This window comes from Coregonus lavaretus (assembly GCF_964263955.1).
Source record: "Coregonus lavaretus genome assembly, chromosome: 14".
Classification (NCBI taxonomy): Eukaryota; Metazoa; Chordata; class Actinopteri; order Salmoniformes; family Salmonidae; genus Coregonus; species Coregonus lavaretus.
In genome coordinates, this window is record NC_140001.1 from 17,983,809 (window position 1) to 18,005,412 (window position 21,604).

General features: G+C 43.6%; 2 protein-coding genes across 2 annotated transcripts in view; both read left to right on the top strand.

Moving 5' to 3' along the window:
- Nucleotides 1-68: 68 nt before the first annotated feature.
- On the top strand, nucleotides 69-7,961 carry cfap157 (cilia and flagella associated protein 157; the record flags this gene model as incomplete). Its single annotated transcript, XM_084176195.1, has 9 exons — nucleotides 69-223; nucleotides 660-931; nucleotides 1,071-1,224; nucleotides 1,326-1,593; nucleotides 1,788-1,918; nucleotides 2,465-2,615; nucleotides 4,471-4,649; nucleotides 5,901-6,059; nucleotides 7,805-7,961. 9 exons carry the CDS (start codon nucleotides 69-71, stop codon nucleotides 7,959-7,961), a joined length of 1,626 nt encoding a protein of 541 aa, XP_084032321.1.
- Nucleotides 7,962-17,633: 9,672 nt separating this feature from the next.
- LOC311140926 (spermatid perinuclear RNA-binding protein-like) overlaps nucleotides 17,634-21,604 on the top strand; it is a gene marked incomplete at both ends in the record, with an annotated part of 29,636 nt that continues 25,665 nt past the window's right edge. Inside the window, 2 exons of the mRNA XM_084176196.1 lie at nucleotides 17,634-17,644; nucleotides 18,276-18,348. Of these exons, the coding sequence (XP_084032322.1) occupies nucleotides 17,634-17,644; nucleotides 18,276-18,348 (84 nt within the window). The remainder of the gene's footprint in view (nucleotides 17,645-18,275; nucleotides 18,349-21,604) is intronic.

Below are 21,604 nucleotides of genomic sequence, written 5' to 3' on the forward strand. Positions count from 1 at the left end.
GTAACAACGTGTGTTGTGGTTGCTTAGTTGTTTGATAGGGCAATCGGGGGAAAAGTTTCACTGCAAAAATGCCAAAAAAGAATGGAAAGAAAAGCGGAGATAAATCAACCAAAAAAGAGATCATTGGATTTGGAGACAAAACGTGTTTTGACGACGCATTGTCTGAAGGTGGAAAAGATTTATACCGGTCGCAGATACGAGACTTGGAGGAACAATTGGAAAAGTGAGAGTTTTCAATGGGGTGCACAGATTATTTGTATTCATGTTTAGGCTAATCTCTGATCCTCTGAATAAGAAATAATGTTGCGAGTAAACATGCACTGACATTATCAGATTATTGTTGGAACAATAGTTGGCTATAATATATCCACATAAAGACAAAATAGAACCCATTGCCATTAAACAAACTGCGGTGCAAGTGCGTAAAATAGGCAATAAGTCACGAATCGCAAACTGCGGTGGAAGTGCGTAAAATAGGCAATCAAACACGAATCAGTTAGGCCTAATGCAAAATATGTGTCATTTATAAAATACTGCACATTAATGTTAAAACAAAATACACCATAATAATATGAAACTAAATCATGTTCATTCCAAGCTTGTAGCCTTCCAATCAAGTTTCCATGATGTCATCTTATTTTCTTTACTCATATTTGCAGATATCAGCACAAATGTGATGAGTTGGAGGTGCAACAGAAGGACTTCTCCTTTCAGTATTTCACCATTGAGAAGGAGAAGAAAGACATAGTGCTCTACCTGAAGCGCTCGTTGGCCCAGAAGGAGGATGAGCTCAGAGACTTGTTGGAGAGACTGGTGGGACTGCAGCAGGCCAAGGATACTGAAAAGGACTCCTTTGAGCTGCAGCTCAGTCAACTTCGCCAAGAGTTCCAGGAGAACAAGGACAAGCTCACCTCAGAGAACATGGTCCTTGGTAAGATACTAAGAACCTCGACACCACAACATCCCATCCACATGATCCACCACCAGACTTTTATTTAAAACCAGCTCTAAAATACCTGATCAAACTTTGATCATTTAATTGTATTACTCCTATCTCCATCCCCATGCAGCGGGTAAGCTAGCAGCTCTCGAGGAGTTCCGTGTGCAGAAGGAGGAGCTGATGGCCCACTTGGAGGGCCTGGAGGAGCAGCTTGGGAAGCAGAGACAGGAGCACCACACAGTCATCTACAGCCTGGAGAGGAAGGCCGTGCTGGACAACGACAGGTCAATGCCATATGTTAAGAAGTAATTTGTACACTGTATGATCTGGTCATTGCTGCTCATGAGCTCCTGCTCATGCTGTCCTCCCTCCCTTTCCCCTCTAGACTAAAGAAGGAGATGCAGCAGCACGTGGCGGCGGTGGCAGCCGAGTTTCGGCGCGTGTCGGACAGGAAGATGCCAGAGACGACCATGAGGGCCATCCACGAGAATGTGTCTGTGACGGCCCAGCTCAGCCAGCTGTCGGACAAGAGCAAGCAGCTGCTGGAGGAGAACGAGGACCTGAGGGATAGAGAGAAGCATATCCGCAGAGAGATGGAGGTCCTGGAGCCCCTGTTCAACAAGATGACCCGCAAGAGCCTCAGCAACCAGAAGGTACTGGGGAGGGAGGGAGAGAGAGAGAGAGGGAAGGATAAGGGGTGAGAGAGATGATTGTCATGATTGTCAGCTTGCATGATTTTGGTGTATCAACACCTCCACATGATAATGACAGGACCTGTCTGAAGCCTGATCTGATTGCTGACTGGTTAACCTGCTCTTCCTCTCTGCTCCTCTTCTCTTTTCATCAGGTGGTCCATCAGCTCACAGAGAAGTGTAAGCAGATGCAGGCTGAGCTGGAGGAGTATGCTAAGGCTCAAGAGGAGCATCAACAACTGCAGAAGGACCATGTTGCACTGCTGACAGAGATACATTCCCTAAGGTCTGATGATTCCATTCAGAATTCAAAAATACTCCAGAGTTCCTGTTCTAAACATCAGGGGTGCACAGTTCTGGTCCTGGAAAACCGCAGTGTCTGCTGGTTTTGTTCCTTGTCATTCAGTGACTGTTCTCTGAGCAGACAGTGTAATTTACTGATCAATGTCTTGGAGAAACCAAAACTAGCAGCACTGTGGCTCTATACACCCCCACTGTACATTATTTAATTAGTATTTTGCCTGGATAACTGACATTAATGTGTAGCAATGATACAGTATGTCTTATTCATGTTAGACAAAGGAATAATAATTGATTCAGCCTGTGACTGTGACATTTAAATGTCAGATGCTTCCCTAGTCAGTTTGTTGTGACGTGAATGCCTCAAATGCCAACGACGAGTGAGCGATATATTCAAATAACAGTCAAACTAATTCTCACAAAATGCATGGAACTGCCTGAAAAGTCTGATTCCTGTCTATTGTTTTTAACCCAATTTATATTGAAGAACTGAATTAGTAATTAACGCCAACCTTCTGGTTTGTTCCTACAGGCAGGTGCAGGCCTCGGTGTTGGAGGAGTCAGGGAGGAACTGTGCTGAGGCAAACAGGCTGGGGAGAGAGCTGGAGGAGGAGAGGGACGTGAGAGGACAACTGGAGACCATCCTACAGGCAGCTGCCTTTGGCCTTAAACAGGCCCTCAAGGTAAACAAGTGCTAGGAATCAAAATCATAGCAGTGTAAACCAGTGGCGGTCGGTGCCGTTTAAGATGAGGGAGGATTTTTTTAATGAGCATGGCCTTATTTCTATTACAGCATATTGGATGACTGTCATTCATATTCCATTCACCCAGCTCAATGAAACATCAATAGGCTTAGGCTACTACATGATTCTCAAATTTCCCTATACCATCATGAGGTTGCTACAACCTAGCCTATGAATGAAAGTTTACAACGTAGGTGCACAGGTCGAGAAAAATTTGAGTAGTCAAGATGACAGACATTGACACATTCAATATCGCCTTGCACAATCTTGCCTGCATCTAGCTGATCTAGGGTGTAATCATTAGTTCAACAGTTGCAAACAAGAGTTTCTATTGGATAAATTCAGTAATTTTTTATCCACGTTCTGTTTGCTTCATTTAAGAAATGGTTTTCAACAGAATCGGCGGAATGAATACACCCCTGATCACACGCAAACACAGTTGACTTTCATAGCAGCCACATACAAACAGCATGATCCCTTTGATCATTGGACAATTCCTTCTCGCATCTACGTGCTCTCCTCCTCTCACCTTTTCCCTTCGCTTGTGGACTTCAGTGCACAACACATCAGCTGTCTGTGACCAGGAGAAAAAACCTTTCCAAGCCAAACCTTCATATCATAACCGCTAACCGCTACACACAGCCTACATCGTTGTCACCACATTAGCTAAAGTCAAGTCAACATAGCTACTAAAACGAACACGTTAGTAAACCTGCTACAATCATGCAGTACAGTGTACAGTCAGCAAGCAGTTTAGCAGTTACACCGGCGGGCCCCGGTGGCAATAAATGAATAAAAACCAAAAGCTCACCTTGACTTAGAAGAATTCCAGTGTTGGATAGCCATAGCCAGCTAGGTAACATAGCATCCCTCTCTGTTTGAGCCGGGTGTTTGAGCCAGGTGTTTGAGTATGCTAAACTAGCATTCGCTAGCTAAGTAAGTGTAAGTGAAAAAATAAATACAAAATATAGCTCTCTCTCTTGCTGCTCCTTGATTTTTGAAGAAATTAATTTGTTCAAAACTGTTCAACTATTGTCTTTCTCTCTCTTTGAGTCAACTACTCACCACATTTTATGCACTGCAGTGCTAGCTAGCTGTAGCTTATGCTTTCAGTACTATATTAATTCTCTGATCATTTGATTGGGTGGACAACATGTCAGTTCATGCTGCAAGAGCTCTGATAGGTTGGAGGACATCCTCCGGAAGTTGTCATAATTACTGTATAAGTCTATGGAAGGGGGTGAGAACCACGAGCCTCCTAGGTTTTGTACTGAAATCAATGTACCCAGAGGAGGACGGAAACTACCTGTCCCCCGGCTACACCATGGCGCTACCCTACAGAGTGCTGCTGAGGCTACTGTAGACCTTCATTGCAAAACAGTGTGTTTTAATCAATTATTTGGTGACGTGAATATATTTAGTATAGTTTTATCTAAAAAGGATACTTTTTAAAAAATCACTGAGGATGGTCCTCTCCTTCCTCCTCTGAGGAGCCTCCACTGGTGTAAACATTGCATGCGTGTACATTTACATTTACATTTACGTCATTTAGCAGACGCTCTTATCCAGAGCGTGTAGATAGTCTTCTATGTATTATAAACATTTTCCTGAAGCAATTATTGTGTCATTACATAGTAGTTATGAGTTTGAATTTAGTTACTTTAGTTATAAACACTTGGGAAATTTTTTCCCACATTGAGATGGATAATAAACACTTGTGGTTAGGTGCTCACCAGTTGGAAATGGCACTTTGCGATTAGTAGCACTAACGTAACTACTTGGCCTATCCTAACAGGAGGTGCCTAAAGAGGAGGACTCTGAGGTGAAGACTCTGGTCCGGAGGAACCAAATGATGCAGAAGCTGTTGGCTGTGTTGGACAGTGCTGCTCTGCTGGGGAAAGGGCCTGCCATGAAGGACTTCATCCCAGAGGGAGACTCCCTCCACGAGCTCAAGACCGGCCCTGGCCCAGGAAGGTACTGGAGGATGCACACATACTGCCCTCCTCTCATCTAATGCTAGTGTAGCAGATGTGCACTACATTTTTACATTTTAGTCATTTAGCAGACACTCTTATCCAGAGCGACTTACAGTTAGTGAGTGCATACATATTTCATACTGCCCCCCCCCCCCCGTGGGAATCGAACCCACAACCCTGGGGTTGCAAGCGCCATGCTCGACCAACTGAGCTACAGGAGGCTACACTAGTAGCCATTGTGCAGGTCTACTCTGTTACATTAGCATAGTCTTGAAGAAAGCTGTCAATATAGAAAACTACAGCAACATAGTGGATTATGCAGATCATTATTCCATAACAATTACTGTTCAGGTTTTTTTTTATGTTGCAAGAGTTAGTACATTGTTGCCATATGGCATGATTATCAAGAAGCTCAAGATACACTACATGGCCATCATCGTCCAACATCTCATTACAAAATCATGGGTATTAATATGGAGTTGGTCCCACCATTACTCCTCCTCCACCAAACTATACAGTTTGCATTCAGGTAGGTAGCGTCCTCCTGGCATCCGCCAAACGGAGATTCGTCCATCGGACTGCCAGATGGTGAATTGTGATTCATCACTCCAGAGAATGCGTTTCCACTGCTCCAGAGTCCAATGGCGGCGAGCTTTACACCACTCCAGCCGACACTTGGCATTGCGCATGGTGATCTTAGGCTTCGGCCATGGAAACCAATTTCATGAAGCTCCCAACGAACAGTCCTTGTGCTGATGTTGCTTCCAGAGGCAGTTGGGAACTCGGTAGTGAGTGTTGCAACCGAGGATAGACGATTTTTACGCAGTACGCGCTTCAGCACTCGGCGGTCCCGTTCTGTGAGCTTGTGTGGCCTACCACTTCACAGCTGAGCCGTTGTTGCTCCTAGACGTTTCCACTTCACAATAACAGCACTTACAGTTGACCGGGGCAGCTCTAGCAGGGCAGAAATTTGATGAACTGACTTGTTGGAAAGGTGGCATCCTATGATGGTGCCATGTTGAAAGTCCCTGAGCTCTTCAGTAAGGCCATTCTACTGCCAATGTTTGTCTATGGAGATTGCATGGCTGTGTGCTCGATTTTATAAACCTGTCAGCAACAGGTGTGGCTGAAATAGCCGAATCCACTAATTTGAAGGGGTGTCCACATACCTTTGTATATATAGTGTATGTCTCTAGCTCACTATGTTTCTCAAATGACATGCATACCTGCCTCCTACACCCTCCTCCAGATCATCAGGGCTTGTTGGTCCTCTTCTCAAGGACACCACCCACCTGTCTCACTTCAAGACAGGAGACCTGGGCCTCGTACCGCGACGGACACACAACTACAACAACATCCTGTCCAAGATGGTACCCCTCTCCAAGAGCACCTTCCTTCAACTGCACAGGTGATTGAGCTGCATTTTATGCTTGCCAAAAATACTCTTAGATTAGTAAATGCAATAAATGTCGTCAGTGTATATATTAATAAACTCAGCAAAAAAAGAAACATCCCTTTTTCAGGACCCTGTCTTTCAAAGATCATTTGTAAAAATCCAAATAACTTCACAGATCTTCATTGTAAAGGGTTTAAACACTGTGTCCCATGCTTGTTCAATGAATCATAAACAATTAATGAACATGCACCTGTGGAACGGTCGTTAAGACACTAACGGCCATTAAGGCAATTAAGGTCACAGTTATGAAAACTTAGGACACTAAAGAGGCCTTTCTACTGACTATGAAAAACACCAAAAGAAAGATGCCCAGGGTCCCTGCTCATCTGCGTGAACGTGCCTTAGGCATGCTGCAAGGAGGCATGAGGACTGCAGATGTGGCCAGGGCAATAAATTGCAATGTCCGTACTGTGAGATGCCTAAGACAGCGCTACAGGGAGACAGGACGGACAGCTGATCGTCCTCGCAGTGGCAGACCACGTGTAACAACACCTGCACAGGATCGGTACATCCGAACATCACCCCTGCGGGACAGGTACAGGATGGCAACAACAACTGCCTGAGTTACACCAGGAACGCACAATCCCTCCATCAGTGCTCAGACTGTCTGCAATAGGCTGAGAGAGGCTGGACTGAGGGCTTTTAGGCCTGTTGTAAGGCAGGTCCTCACCAGACATCACTGGCAACAACGTCGCCTATGAACACAAACCCACCGTCGCTGGACCAGACAGGACTGGCAAAAAGTGCTCTTCACTGACAAGTCGCGGTTTTGTCTCACCAGGGGTGATGGTCGGATTCGCGTTTATCGTCAAAGGAATGAGCGTTACACCGAGGCCTGCACTCTGGAGCGGGATCAATTTGGAGGTGGAGGGTCCGTCATGGTCTGGAGCGGTGTGTCACAGCATCATCGGACTGAGCTTGTTGTCATTGCAGGCAATCTCAACGCTGTGCGTTACAGGGAAGATATCCTCCTCCCTCATGTGGTACCCTTCCTGCAGGCTCATCCTGACATGACCATCCAGCATGACAATGCCACCAGCCATACTGCTCGTTCTGTGCATGATTTTCTGCAAGACAGGAATGTCAGTGTTCTGCCATGGCCAGCGAAGAGCCCGGATCTCAATCCCATTGAGCACGCCTGGGACCTGTTTGATCGGAGGGTGAGGGCCAGGGCCATTCCCCCCAGAAATGTCTGGGAACTTGCAGGTGCCTTGGTGGAAGAGTGGGGTAACATCTCACAGCAAGAACTGGCAAATATGGTGCAGTCCATGAGGAGGAGATGCACTGCAGTACTTAATGCAGCTGGTGGCACACACCAGATACTGACTTTTACTTTTGATTTTGACCCCCCCTTTTTTCAGGGACACATTATTCCATTTATGTTAGTCACATGTCTGTGGAACTTGTTCATTTTATGTCTCAGTTGTTGAATCTTGTTATGTTCATACAAATATTTACACATGTTAAGTTAGCTGAAAATAAACTCAGTTGACAGTGAGAAGACGTTTCTTTTTTTGCTGAGTTTATATATTAGTTACAGTAGATACAGAGAGTGGGTGATTTTTTTATATTAATTCAATGGTCGGAAGTATGTTTTATGTTAAGTGGGTTTTTAAAATGTAAACATTGGTTTAATATATCAGATTTGGTCCGATTTGTGTCAATGTCTTGTTGATTGTAGCCTCTCTGTTTGTCAGGAAACTCCCACCACCCCAGAAGAGGACCAGCCCATCCAAACCCTCTGTTCCAGAGAGCCTGGCTCCTCCGCTGGGGGAACCTCCCAGAGGGAGCCTGCTTTTCCCCCACAGGCCCTCTCCAACCAGGGGCAGCGCCGCTGAACCCATCCTCAGATAGGCAGGACTGGTACTGGGATTTAAACCCCTTTAATGGGACATTTCAACAAAAAATAAATGTTGCTACATGGTTACGCTCTCTTTTTGGAGTGACATCACTAATGCTGTTTCTTTTCCAGCCACTAGGTGGCAGCAGCAACTCTTAGAATATGTTGTACTGAAGCGGACAAAGACCAGACACTAGAATTTTATCTCTAGAAATCTAATAAAGGCTCTGTTATTTTGTGTTATGATTTAGGTCAAATGAATTTGGAGACTGTAGCCAAACAATAAACATTAGAAATGTATACTCAAAAGATAAAGACATACTGTAACAAAGCCAATTGCCCATCTACTAAATCCAATATGTAGTTCATGAAGTAATAAACAGCCAATGCTTGAGAGGAAAATACTTTAAAATGGCTGAACTTTATAAGGCTGACTTTACAAGGTTCAATGGTTGTTATGGGGGCAGAATGTGGGCTGTTGTACAGTACATCTGCCCATCTGTTACATTAAGTGATGTCTGGTGACATTGTCAAGGTCTCTATAATGCAAATAACCACAAAGTCTATGAGGACATCTGGAGTATTAAAATTAAAATGGGCCCATCACTGCATTACCATCTGCCTTTTGAGATGTAAGCTTGTTCATTTATTAGGGTTTCACATGTTCAGACAAATAAAAGCTGTGTCATTGCACACCATGTACACTATACCTATCAAATCATTTTTAGACCTTCACAAGTTACTAGGGTGTTAGAGACATATGATCATAGAGATGATATACCCATGGAATATATATTTAAATAATAAAGACAACAGGCAATCTCACAGACCTTTTATTGTAGAGCTGACATGACGTTCTGATTTTATGCATTATGCATTGGCGGATTGATTAAATCCTGATGTTCTTACTCTCTAAACTCTTTGTCTTTTTATCCCTTTCTGATGGATGCAACGTTTTTTTAAGTGACACTGGGACCCCAGATGATGTGAAACAATGGTGCTTGTTTTCCGACAGCTGCAATGTTTACATCTTTGTCATATTAAAGCTCTGTGACTAGATACATGTGAATAAGGGAATGTGGATGGGAACATTTCTTAGATATCTTTTTGTGAGCCCATTGCAAACATTTTGTCAATACTACCCTGTAAAGGTGCAGATGTATCTTCTCCTTTTCACTATCATAATTCAATGTGCTTTTCATGTCTTTACCCATCAAAGCTAGTTAAACATATCTCCCTAAATTAATCAGTGTCTTATTTGTAGTGACATATAATTTGATGGGTCATGAGAAGACATCACAGGCAGTAGCTCTTTTTAATTGGTGTGATTTATCACCTTCCTCTCTGCAGTAATTCCCTGGTGAACGTACCTGTCTTCTCAGCCCTGAAAATGATTTATTTCTTGGGCCAGTGAGGTTTTGAGAATGTAGATATTTCCTTGCTGGATCCACCCAATGTTTCGTCCCAGGCTGGGCTATTAAAATGGATCCTGACTCATTATTCTGCTTGGAACCGCCTAGGTGTAACTATCTTAAAGGAAAACAAAAGGTTTGTCTGAGCTGGCCGATGTCCTCTTTTAATTCCCTTCAACAGCAGAAAGATGGACCCCTCAATTCCTTCTAAAAGGCAGTCAGGCTGCATCTAAAATGGCACCCTATTCCCTATGTAGTGCACTACTTTTGTGCACATAGGGATAGGGTGTGGGCCCTGGTCAAATGCAGTGCATTAAAATGGTAATAGGGTTCTATTTCAGACTCACACAGAGCAATCAGAAGCTGTTATCTAATTTTTTAGTGTTTTGAAGTGTTGCTGCCTTATTTTTGGAACAGATGGGTAGCTACCCACCGTTAGTCTGGCTGACATCAAACTCAAAGTCTTCCTGATTACAGTCTGGAAAGGATCCTTTATGTTGTAGACACGATGCATGGATAATGAGGGGGCTGTGCTTTTTTTCTGATTGAGTGAGAAAGACAGAGGAGAACCAAACACCCACATGGACAACACAGTCCCTGAGTGCCGCCCCCTTCCAATACAACTGTTGAATTTTCAAATCCAAACAATGAGAGGTCTCAACCCCCCAGGATTTTTGTTGTTGTTGACACAGGTGAGAGTGTTGACGAGGACAAGGCTGGAGATCACTCTGTCATGCTGATTGAGTTAGAATAACAGACTGGAAGCTTTAAAAGGAGGGTGGTGCTTGAAATCATTGTTCTTCCTCTGTTAACCATGGTTACCTGCAAGGAAACACGTGCCGTCATCATTGCTTTGCACAAAAAGGGCTTCACAGGCAAGGATATTACTGCTAGTAAGATTACACCTAAATCAACCATTTATCGGATCATCAAGAACCTCAAAGAGAGAGGTTCAATTGTTGTGAAGAAGGCTTCAGGGCGCCCAAGAAAGTCCAGCAAGCGCCAGAACCATCTTCTAAAGTTGATTCAGCTGCGGGATCGGGGCACCACCAGTGCAGAGCTTGATCAGGAATGGCAGCAGGCAGGTGTGAGTGCATCTGCACGCACAGTGAGGCGAAGACTTTTGGAGGATGGCCTGGTGTGAAGAAGGGCGAGGAAGCCACTTCTCTCCAGGAAAACATCAGGGACAGACTGATATTCTGCAAAAGGTACAGGGATTGGACTGCTGAGGACTGGGGTAAAGTCATTTTCTCTGATGAATCCCCTTTCCGATTGTTTGGGGCATCCGGAAAAAAGCTTGTCTGGAGAAGACAAGGTGAGCGCTACCATCAGTCCTGTGTCATGCCAACAGTAAAGCATCCTGAGACCATTCATGTGTGGAGTGGCTTCTCAGCCAAGGGAGTGGGCTCACTCACAATTTTGCCTAAGAACACAGCCATGAATAAATAATGGTACCAACACATCCTCCGAGAGCAACTTTTCCCAACCACCAAGAACAGTTTGGTGACGAATAATGGCTTTTCCAGCATGATGGAGCACCTTGCCATAAGGCAAAAGTGATAACTTAGTGGCTCGGGGAACAAAACATCAACATTTTGGGTCCATGGCCAGGAAACTCCCCAGACCTTAATCCCATTGAGAACTTGTGGTCGATCCTGAAGAGGCGGGTGGACAAACAAAACCCCACAAATTCTGACAAACTCCAAGCATTGATTATGCAAGAATGGGCTGCCATCAGTCAGGATGTGGCCCAGAAGTTAATTGACAGCATGCCAGGGCGGATTGCAGAGGTCTTGAAAAAGAAGGGTCAACACTGCAAATATTGACTCTTTGCATAAACTTAATGTAATTGTCAATAAAAGCCTTTGACACTTATGGAATGCTTTTAATTATACTTCAGTATACCATAGTAACATCTGACAAAAATATCTCATAACACTGAAGCAGCAAACTTTGTGAAGACCAATACTTGTGTCATTCTCAAAACTTTTGACCATGACTGTATGTGTCACTGTCAATGTTGCCAGTACTGTAATTTGCTTTGGATAAAAGTGTCCATAATGATATTATTATAATATTATTGTCAGCCGAACAGCAGTGAGGTGTGTTAGCCATCCATCCTCTCTCCCTCCCTCCCTATAGCTGCAGTCACTTCCTCTTGACCTTGAATGCCCATGAAGCAGCAGAGTTGTTGTGAACATGGAGCAGCTCATCAAATATTTATACCCAGATCTAATTCAGGACTTCATGTGGTTTTCCTCTGCTTTGGGGCCAGGGTCTGTCTCTCTTGGGGTTGAATCTGTATGACTGCTCCAGCTTGCTTCAGAGTAATCATGGAGGAAAAAGGGAATGTTTGGAGGAGTGTATTTTATTAGATTTTTTTATATTAGCCAGTTGAATCGTCTCCCAAGGGCCTGTAGATAGTCAACAGGGAAAAAATATTGAATTCACATAGAAATCTGTTTTAAATTCTCAAGTTTATTCGAAACATTGAGATGACCTCAATTGACTGGGAACCGTGATATCATTCACATCCCCTCTTCCCTTCCACATCAACATGCTTCCTCCTTCTGTATCACATATTACAGCTTTTAATGTTACATGTAATGTGCTCGCTGGCCTGGTAGCACCCCCACCCCCCACAATGCAGTTGATGCCCTGTCATCGCTCCAGCAGCAATCCCCTGTTGAGTGGAAACAATGTTGATTCAACTATTATTTTGCCGAGTGGGATTCTTCCTTTATTTGTGAATTTTCTCAAAATCTAAAGGCACAACCTAGATTCTAACCAATGTCTTAAGTATAGAATAAAAATACGTTGATGCTGAATAATGAACAATACCGAAATAGCCTTTGTGCAAAACAAACTTCCAGAAGTAATCAAGGCACTTCTTGCAATTCTATACATTGTGCCATATCTAATGTGTATTCATGTGATATTTGAGTGACTCAAACATTACAACAAAGTCTATGGGCTGAAAAACCTACCTAAAATGTTTTAGCTGACATAATCAGCCAGGTGTGTCTGCAGAAACACTGTGCTGGTGTGTGAAATCACACTCTACAGGATAAGATGAAACACATTGCACATCTACAGTTGAAGTCGGACGTTTACATAAACTTAGGTTGGAGTCATTAAAACTCGTTTTTCAACCACTCCACACATTTCTTGTTAACAAACTATAGTTTTGGCAAGTCGGTTTATGCATGACACAAGTAATTTTTCTAACACTTGTTTACAGACAGATTATTTCACTTATAATTCACTGTATCACAATTCCAGTGGGCCAGAAGTTTACATACACTAAGTTGACTGTGCCTTTAAACAGCTCGGAAAATTCCAGAAAATGATGTCATGGCTTTAGAAGCTTCTGATAGGCTAATTGACATTATTTGAGTCAATTGGAGGTGTACCTGTGGATGTATGTCAAGGCCTACCTTCAAACTCAGTGCCTCTTTGCTTGACATCATGGGAAAATCAAAAGAAATCAGCCAAGACCTCAGAAAAGAAATTGTAGACCTCCACAAGTCTGGTTCATCATTGGGAGCACATTTCCAAATGCCTGAAGGTACCACGTTCATCTGTACAAACAATAGTACGCAAGTATAAACACCATGGGACCACGCAGCCGTTATACCGCTCAGGAAGGAGACGCATTCTGTCTCCTAGAGATGAACGTACTTTGGTGCGAAAAGTGCAAATCAATCCCAGAACAGCAGCAAAGGACCTTGTTTCGAGGTTTTGCTCACCTGAGGTAGAGTATCTTATGATAAGCTGTAGACCACACTATTTACCAAGAGAGTTTTCATCTATATTTTTCATAGCTGTCTATTTACCACCACAAACCAATGCTGGCATTAAGATTGCACTGAATGAGTTGTACAAGGCCATAAATCAACAGGAAAACGCTCATCCAGATGCAGCGCTCCTAGTGACCGGGGACTTTATGCAGGGAAATTTAAATCCGTTCTACCTAATTTCTACCAGCATGTTAAATGTGCAACCAGAGGAAAAAAAACTCTAGACCACCTTTACTCCACACACAGAGACGCATACAAAGCTCTCCCTCGCCCTCCATTTGGCAAATCTGACCATAACTCTATCATCCTGATTCCTGCTTATAAGCAAAAACTAAAGCAGGAAGCACCAGTGACTCAGTTAATAAAAAAGTGGTCAGATGACGCAGATGCTAAGCTACAGGACTGTTTTGCTAGCACAGACTGGAACATGTTCCGGGATTCTTCAGACAGCATTGAGGAGTACACCACATCAGTCACTGGCTTCATCAATAAGTGCATCGATGATGTCGTCCCCACAGTGACCGTACGTACATACCCCAACCAGAAGCCATGGATTACAGGAAACATCCGCACTGAGCTAAAGGGTAGAGCTGCCGCTTTCAAGGAACGGGACTCTAACCCGGACGCTTATAAGAAATCCCGCTATGCCCTCCGACGAACCATCAAACAGGCAAAGAGTCAATACAGGGCTAAGATTGAATCGTACTACACTGGCTCTGACGCTCGTCGGATGTGGCAGGGCTTGAAAACTATTACAGACTACAAAGGGAAGCACAGCCGCGAGCTGCCCAGTGACACAAGCCTACCAGACGAGCTAAACCACTTCTATGCTCGCTTCGAGGCAAGCAACACTGAAGCATGCATGAGAGCACCAGCTGTTCCGGATGACTATGTGATCACGCTCTCCGTAGCCGATGTGAGTAAGACTTTTAAGCAGGTCAACATTCACAAGGCTGCAGGGCCAGACGGATTACCAGGACGTGTACTCTGAGCATGTGCTGACCAACTGGCAAGTGTCTTCACTGACATTTTCAACATGTCCCTGACTGAGTCTGTAATACCAACATGTTTCAAGCAGACCACCATAGTCCCCGTGCCCAAGGACTCTAAGATAACCTGCCTAAATGACTACCGACCCGTAGCACTGACGTCTGTAGCCCTGAAGTGCTTTGAAAGGCTGGTCATGGCTCACATCAACATACTACCCACCCAATTTGCATACCGCCCCAACAGATCCACAGATGATGCAATCTCTATTGCACTCCACACTGCCCTTTCCCACCTGGACAAGAGGAACACCTACGTGAGAATGCTATTCATTGACTACAGCTCAGCATTCAACACCATAGTGCCCTCTAAGCTCATAACTAAGCTAAGGATCCTGGGACTAAACACCTCCCTCTGCAACTGGATCCTGGACTTCCTGACGGGCCGCCCCCAGGAGGTAAGGGTAGGTAACAACACATCTGCCACACTGATCCTCAACACCGGGGCCCCTCAGGGGTGCGTGCTCAGTCCCCTCCTGTACTCTCTGTTCACCCATGACTGCATGGCCAGGCACGACTCCAACACCATCATTAAGTTTGCCGACGACACAACAGTGGTAGGCCTGATCACCGACAACGATGAGACAGCCTATAGGGAGGAGGTCAGAGACCTGGCCGTGTGGTGCCAGGACAACAACCTCTCCCTCAACGTGACCAAGACAAAGGAGATGATTGTGGACTACAGGAAAAAAAAGAGGACTGAGCACGCCCCCATTCTCATCGACGGGGCTGTAGTGGAACAGGTTGAGAGCTTCAAGTTCCTTGGTGTCCACATCACCAACGAACTATCATGGTCCAAACACACCAAGACAGTCGTGAAGAGGGCACGACAAAGCCTATTTCCCCTCAGGAGACTGAAAAGATTTGGCATGGGTCCTCAGATCCTCAAAAAATTCTACAGCTGCACCATCGAGAGCATCCTGACTGGTTGCATCACCGCCTGGTATGGCAACTGCTTGGCCTCCGACCGCAAGGCACTACAGAGGGTAGTGCGTACGGCCCAGTACATCACTGGGGCCAAGCTTCCTGCCATCCAGGACCTCTATACCAGGCGGTGTCAGAGGAAGGCCCTCAAAATTGTCAAAGACTCCAGCCACCCTAGTCATAGACTGTTCTCCCTGCTACCGCACGGCAAGCGGTACCGGAGTGCCAAGTCTAGGTCCAAAAGACTTCTCAACAGCTTCTACCCCCAAGCCATAAGACTCCTGAACAGCTAATCATGGCTACCCAGACTATTTGCACTGCCCCCCCACCCCATCCTTTTTACGCTGCTGCTACTCTGTTAATTATTTATGCATAGTCACTTTAACTCTACCCACATGTACATATTACTTCAACTATCTCAACTAGCCGGTGCCCCCGCACATTGACTCTGCACCGGTACCCCCTTGTATATATAGCCTCCCTACTGTTATTTTATTTTACTTCTGCTCTTTTTTTCTCAACACTTTTTTTGTTGTTGTTTTATTTTTACTTTTTTCGTTAAAAATAAATGCACTGTTGGTTAAGGGCTGTAAGTAAGCATTTCACTGTAATGTCTGCACCTGTTGTATTCGGCGCATGTGACCAATACAATTTGATTTGATTTGATTTGAAGATGCTGGATGAAACGGGTACAAAAGTATCTATATCCACAGTAAAACGAGTCCTATATTGACATAACCTGAGCAAGGGAGAAGCCACTGCTCCAAAACCACCATAAAAAAGCCAGACTACGGTTTGCAACTGCACATGGGCACAAAGATCGTACTTTTTGGAGAAATGTCCTCTGGTCTGATGAAGCAAAAATAGAACTGTTTGGCCATAATGACCATCGTTATGTTTGGAGGAAAAAGGGGGATCTTGCAAGACGAAGAACACCATCCCAACCGTGAAGCACGGGGTGGCAGCATCATGCTGTGGGGGTACTTTGCTGCAGGAGGGACTGGTGCACTTCACAAAATAGATGGCATCATGAGGAAGGAAAATTATGTGGATATATTGAAGCAACATCTCAAGACATCAGGCAGGAAGTTAAAGCTTGGTCGCAAATAGGCCTTCCAAATGGACAATGACCCCAAGCATACTTCTAAAGTTGTGGCAAAATGGCTTAAGGACAACAAAGTCAAGGTATTGGAGTGGCCATCACAAAGCCTTGACCTCAATCCTATAGAAAATGTGTGGGCAGAACTAAAAAAGCGTTTGCGAGCAAGGAGGCCTATAAACCTGACTCCGTTACACCAGCTCTGTCAGGAGGAATGGGCCAAAATTCACCCAACTTATTGTGGGAAGCTTGTGGAAGGCTACCTGAAACGTTTGACCCAAGTTAAACAATTTAAAGGCAATGCTACCAAATACTAATTGAGTGTATGTAAACTTCTGACCCATTGGTTATGTGATGAAAGAAAAATAAAATATGAAATAAATCATTCTCTCTACTATTATTCTGACATTTCACATTCTTAAAATAAAGTGGTGATCCTAACTGACCTAAGACAGTGAATTTTTACTAGGATTAAATGTCAGGAATTGTGAAAAACTGAGGTTAAATGTACTTGGCTAAGGTGTATGTAAACTTCAGACTTTTTTTTCACCTCCTTTTGTAAGTGTTGAAAATAGCTGTTCCTTGTCTACTATCCTACAGCACACTCAGATGGTCGTATACGGTTCCTACAATTACAGTGTTTAGTATAGAAAGATTGAATCATGGGAGTTATTATTTTTTGGACATCATTGTATACATGCAACATTCTGTAGATATGAAGGTGTGATGTGACTTGATTAATACCAGAGACACAACTACCTGTGTAGCTAAGTATATACGCATTGTCAAAACCCTGCATATTAGCTGATCTTGTTCTGCGGTGCAATGGCTTCTCACCTTGAGGTACACCTGCTGCTGTCTGACGCAGGCTGAGAACACGTCATACTCCCTCCAGCCAAGCCTTCTGCTGATGGAGCTGAACCACAAGCAATCTCACAGCACTGAAATGAGACCATTCAATAGCACAGTACAATACTATCATATGACACAAGATACTATTATAATATGACAACTGAAAACCATAACGTCTAGCACAGTGAATCACACAGTCATGGGCTTTCAGAGTATGAATGATCCAACACTGGAGAACAAGCAATGAGAAAACTATTGATCCTTTGTTTCTTGATGATATTGCAGGCTAAGCGTCATCATCACCAATGCCTGTGTGTGTGTGTGTGTGTGTGTGTGTGTGTGTGTGTGTGTGTGTGTGTGTGTGTGTGTGTGTTGTGTGTGTGTGTGTGTTTGGAGGTGATGCACACACGGCTTAAATTATCAGCTGTCAGAATGAGGCCAGTGACTCATTCTCATAAACAGAGTGTATGTGAAATGGGTGTGCAAGAGATTCTCAGCTGAAACTATAAACTAATGGTTCTTATTTAACAAACTGTATAATTATGCATGTAACATGTCGTGTAGGTCAGTTGGTAGAGCATGGCGCTTGCAACGCCAGGGGTTGTGGGTTCGATTCCCACAGGGGACCAGTATGAAAATGTATGCACTCACTAACTGTAAGTCGCTCTGGATAAGAGCGTCAGCTAAAATGACTAAAATGTAAAATGTATTACATCCACCCCTGACCTTTTCCTACCATTGAGGTTTGACATTATGTCCTGGTCTTATTTTGCACTGCTTTTCTTTGTTTTTAAGTAACACTGGTTAATGCCATGCAGTTTCTGTAGGACTATTATGTTTTATTGACTGGTTCAAGGTTGTGAATAATTCCAACTGTGAAATATTGGGACAATAAACAAGCACAACATAATTAAACAATCATTTGGACAGCCTGTTACCCACTACTTATTTTCAGTCATATTCATTCTCACACAATCACATATGCTTAGTCCAATTCTCCAAGGCATAATTTGCTTGCCAAATGCATATGTGTTGCATTTTAGCACTGAACAATAGTAACGCGCGTGCGCAACTATCCCGCTCTTCATTGCTGCCACGGTCAGTGAGTGCGGCTGATATAGTTGTGACCAAAAAACAAGCGTGTGCTGAATCCACGTCGTCCCAAACCGAGATGAAAACGGAGTTGGTTGTGAAGTCCTACCAGTAAAATTCTACCCTTGAAATATTTGGGATTTGTTACCTTGGCTTTGTTCAAGAACTGTAACTATGTAAGTATTTACTCAATGACACATTTTGCTTGAGATAGCGCAAGCAAGGATGCATATCCTGCTGCACTGTTGTCAGCGGTGCTGCTAGCAACTTAACAAGGCTTCATGCAAATTATGAACGTTTTCTAAGCATGATAGGTAGCTACTTGTTAATTTCCCGCTTTGTATAACATGCACAGCCTTCTGTATATTTTTGATTTTCTAGTGACATTCAGCGATCTACTCATTGATGTCTGTCAAGGTAACGTTAGGAATTCATGCCATTTAGCTAGCTAGCTAACGTAATATCACAATTCAAAAGAATGATTGTCAGAAACAAATTGAAAAACAGAGGACGACATGAACTTTGATGTTGGTTCGAGTTTTTGTATATTTATATTTTCACTTGAGGTTCTTTAATGTAGAAGTACTCCTGTCATATCCATGCAACTTAAAGTAATATCAAAATATTTAATAATGAAATCAATGTAAATGGAAAAAAGGCTTGCCTTTCTGTCTAACTTACAGGGGTTGGCATTTATTTATTATTATTATTTTAACTTACTCCTGAAAGTTGTAATAGTAGAATGCACAAGGTGTAATTTCGAAATTGGGTAGTGCATCAGAAGTTTGCCTCTTGTCATGTCAGCCAGTGCAGACCTAGGGGGCTATTTATAACTTGTCAGAAATGTACAGATCAACTAGCCCATGCCGGCAAAACATTTTTTTGCTAGGTTTTTTAGTCCATAGATGTTGCTGTAATGTTTGTCACTCAAATAACACATGAACACAGAAGACATGGCAAAACTGCAACATTTTCTCTGCACCCAATGACAAAATGTGTAGAATTGCATGAAATGAGCTTTAAAATGGCAAAAGAAAGTCTCTATCCCATGGCAAAATTTATAAAATTGCAGGAAATAAGCTTTAAACCTGCAACATGTTCTCTCGCTGCCAACAACATGGGTGTGAACAGTTTGTGTAAGGAACAGTGCTTGTGCCCATAGAAATAGTGGTGTGCGTGCATAGGGGGGCGGGATGTTCCCCAATGCTGGAAGGGGGGCCTCAGTGTAAATGTTTTGGAACCCCTGCTGACAAGACTGTAGAGCAGGGCGATATGGACGAAAATCTAGATAAATTGCCTGAATTGATGCGATAATGTTATAACAATGTGCACAACAGTTTTTCTTTTTATTACCCTTTAAACTACTACTAGTTTGTTTGATTGTAGCCATCAATTGTCCCATTTAACAATCACCCATATTAGCAAACGTATTTAATTTAAAACTTCACATTTCTCTAGTATAGGCAACTTATCGTAATGAACGATATCAGCAAAATGCCTGCGATAAGTGTTCGTTATGGTCGGTGTCGATAACGTTTGGTTTATCGTCCCAGCTTTACTGCAGAGTAAGCAGCAGAGTGCACAGACTGTAGCAGGTACATGGAAACTGTAACCGGAGCCTAATTTCCCAAGGCTCCCTGGCCCAGTCAAGCTAAACTAAACGGGCATAGAGAGCACGGCTTGTAAATGAGAAGTGTGTGAGTGACATTTTGTTTTGCAATTAGTGTTATGTGTCTTGTGTATACAGACTACACCACTGTTTTCTCAACCACACATCTAACTGTGAGGCCACTGTCAACAGTGCTGAGGTGGTGATGATGATGCAGTTTTTGCTCTCCAGTGTCTTTTTGGGTGTTACTTTTTCAGTAATAGGAGAAGCCATACTATAATCAGCTGATATGTAATTGAAGAGCAATATATATATATATATATATATATATATATATATATATTATTGCATTGACAAGGTCAAAGTTTAAAGGAAGATGCCAGTAATGGACACCTCAGACTTTCTGCAGATTATTCTATACTGCACCTGTAAGAGGTTTGCAATGCATTATCATGCTCAGTTTGTAGCTACAGAGCTAGCCAGTAGCCACATTGTTGACCAAATTCCCAAATGGAGTTCCATATAAAGGCTAGAACTCGATTTGTCTCTTGTTGTTACTGTCACGGTGGTAGGCTAGGTTTGGAGCAGGTGTGGGGATAAATAGGTCTACCTGAGGTGATACACCTCAGATGAACACTAGCTAGCTACGCCTCGTCACACACATTTTCTATTTTCTTTTATCCTCATGTCTTCTTCAGCTCTGTACTGTACGGCTCATTGAAGTCTGCCTCTAACTGTTTTCAGCCTCACTGAAATAGGACCTTCAGAGCCAAAGAGGCTTTTTTTGTGACTGTTTTACTGGCACTGAAATATCCATGCACCACGTTTTCCTCTTTCACTGTGTTTTGAACAAGCACCAAGAGGCTCTCCTCTTTCTGACACATTTAGCTCTCCCTTCAGCTCTCCCATGGAGGACTTGCTAGGTCCCTTGGGGTAGTCACTGACTCGTGGGTTGCTGCAGGCTAGTTTGTTGAAGGTTTGGTAGTGGTGGTGGTAGTGGCGACAGTGGTTGCCTTTTACCTCGGCACCAGTTAAGTGGTAAAGCTATGTGAGCAGTGGTTTAGACACGCAAACATAATCCAGAGTTGTTGTAATGATATCCCCCAAGGTTGGCCTGCTGCTAGTCCAATGGACTTGGTGGATAATATTCTCATGGATGGTGAATCTGAATCTCTGAATTGGCTTGTATCTCGAGGTCTACTAGCCTATATGTAAGTTGTGTAGATGGTGTCCACTTGATCTGCATGAAAGTTGTATGTTTTGGGCACAGATTCAGCTACGGTAGTCTGTCTGCCTTGTCCATGTAGGCCTACTTGCACAGTGTGCTGCCCGGTTGCTCTCTGTCCTCCCCAGTACTGTCATCAGAGCCCCTGTGGCTCTGTCTGATGATGTGTAGTGGATGGGGCTGTGATTGCTGCTGTTCAGTGCTCACTCATGCATGGGAACATGATGTCTCCATTACCTGGGAAAGAGACAATGATAGCTCTCAGGTCAGGACAGGGGTACTTTGCTGCAGCTCCTATAGACTCATAGACCCAAACCCAACCTGAACATTCGTATTTCTTACTGTGGTGTGTGAATAGGAAATCGGCTAGGCCTGAAACGAGGACGAGCGCACACACTAACACGCATACACGCACACGCCCTTTCTCAGCTGCTTTTAGGAACAGACTTTGATAAGAGCATTGTACGTATGCTGTATGCATACAGTACATCACACATTTTTAGATCCATTAATGTATTAACGAAGGCATAATCCTAAATATAAAATGTGTTTTACTTTAAGCCGATGATTCATAACAGATGCAGCTGTCCAGCCTAAC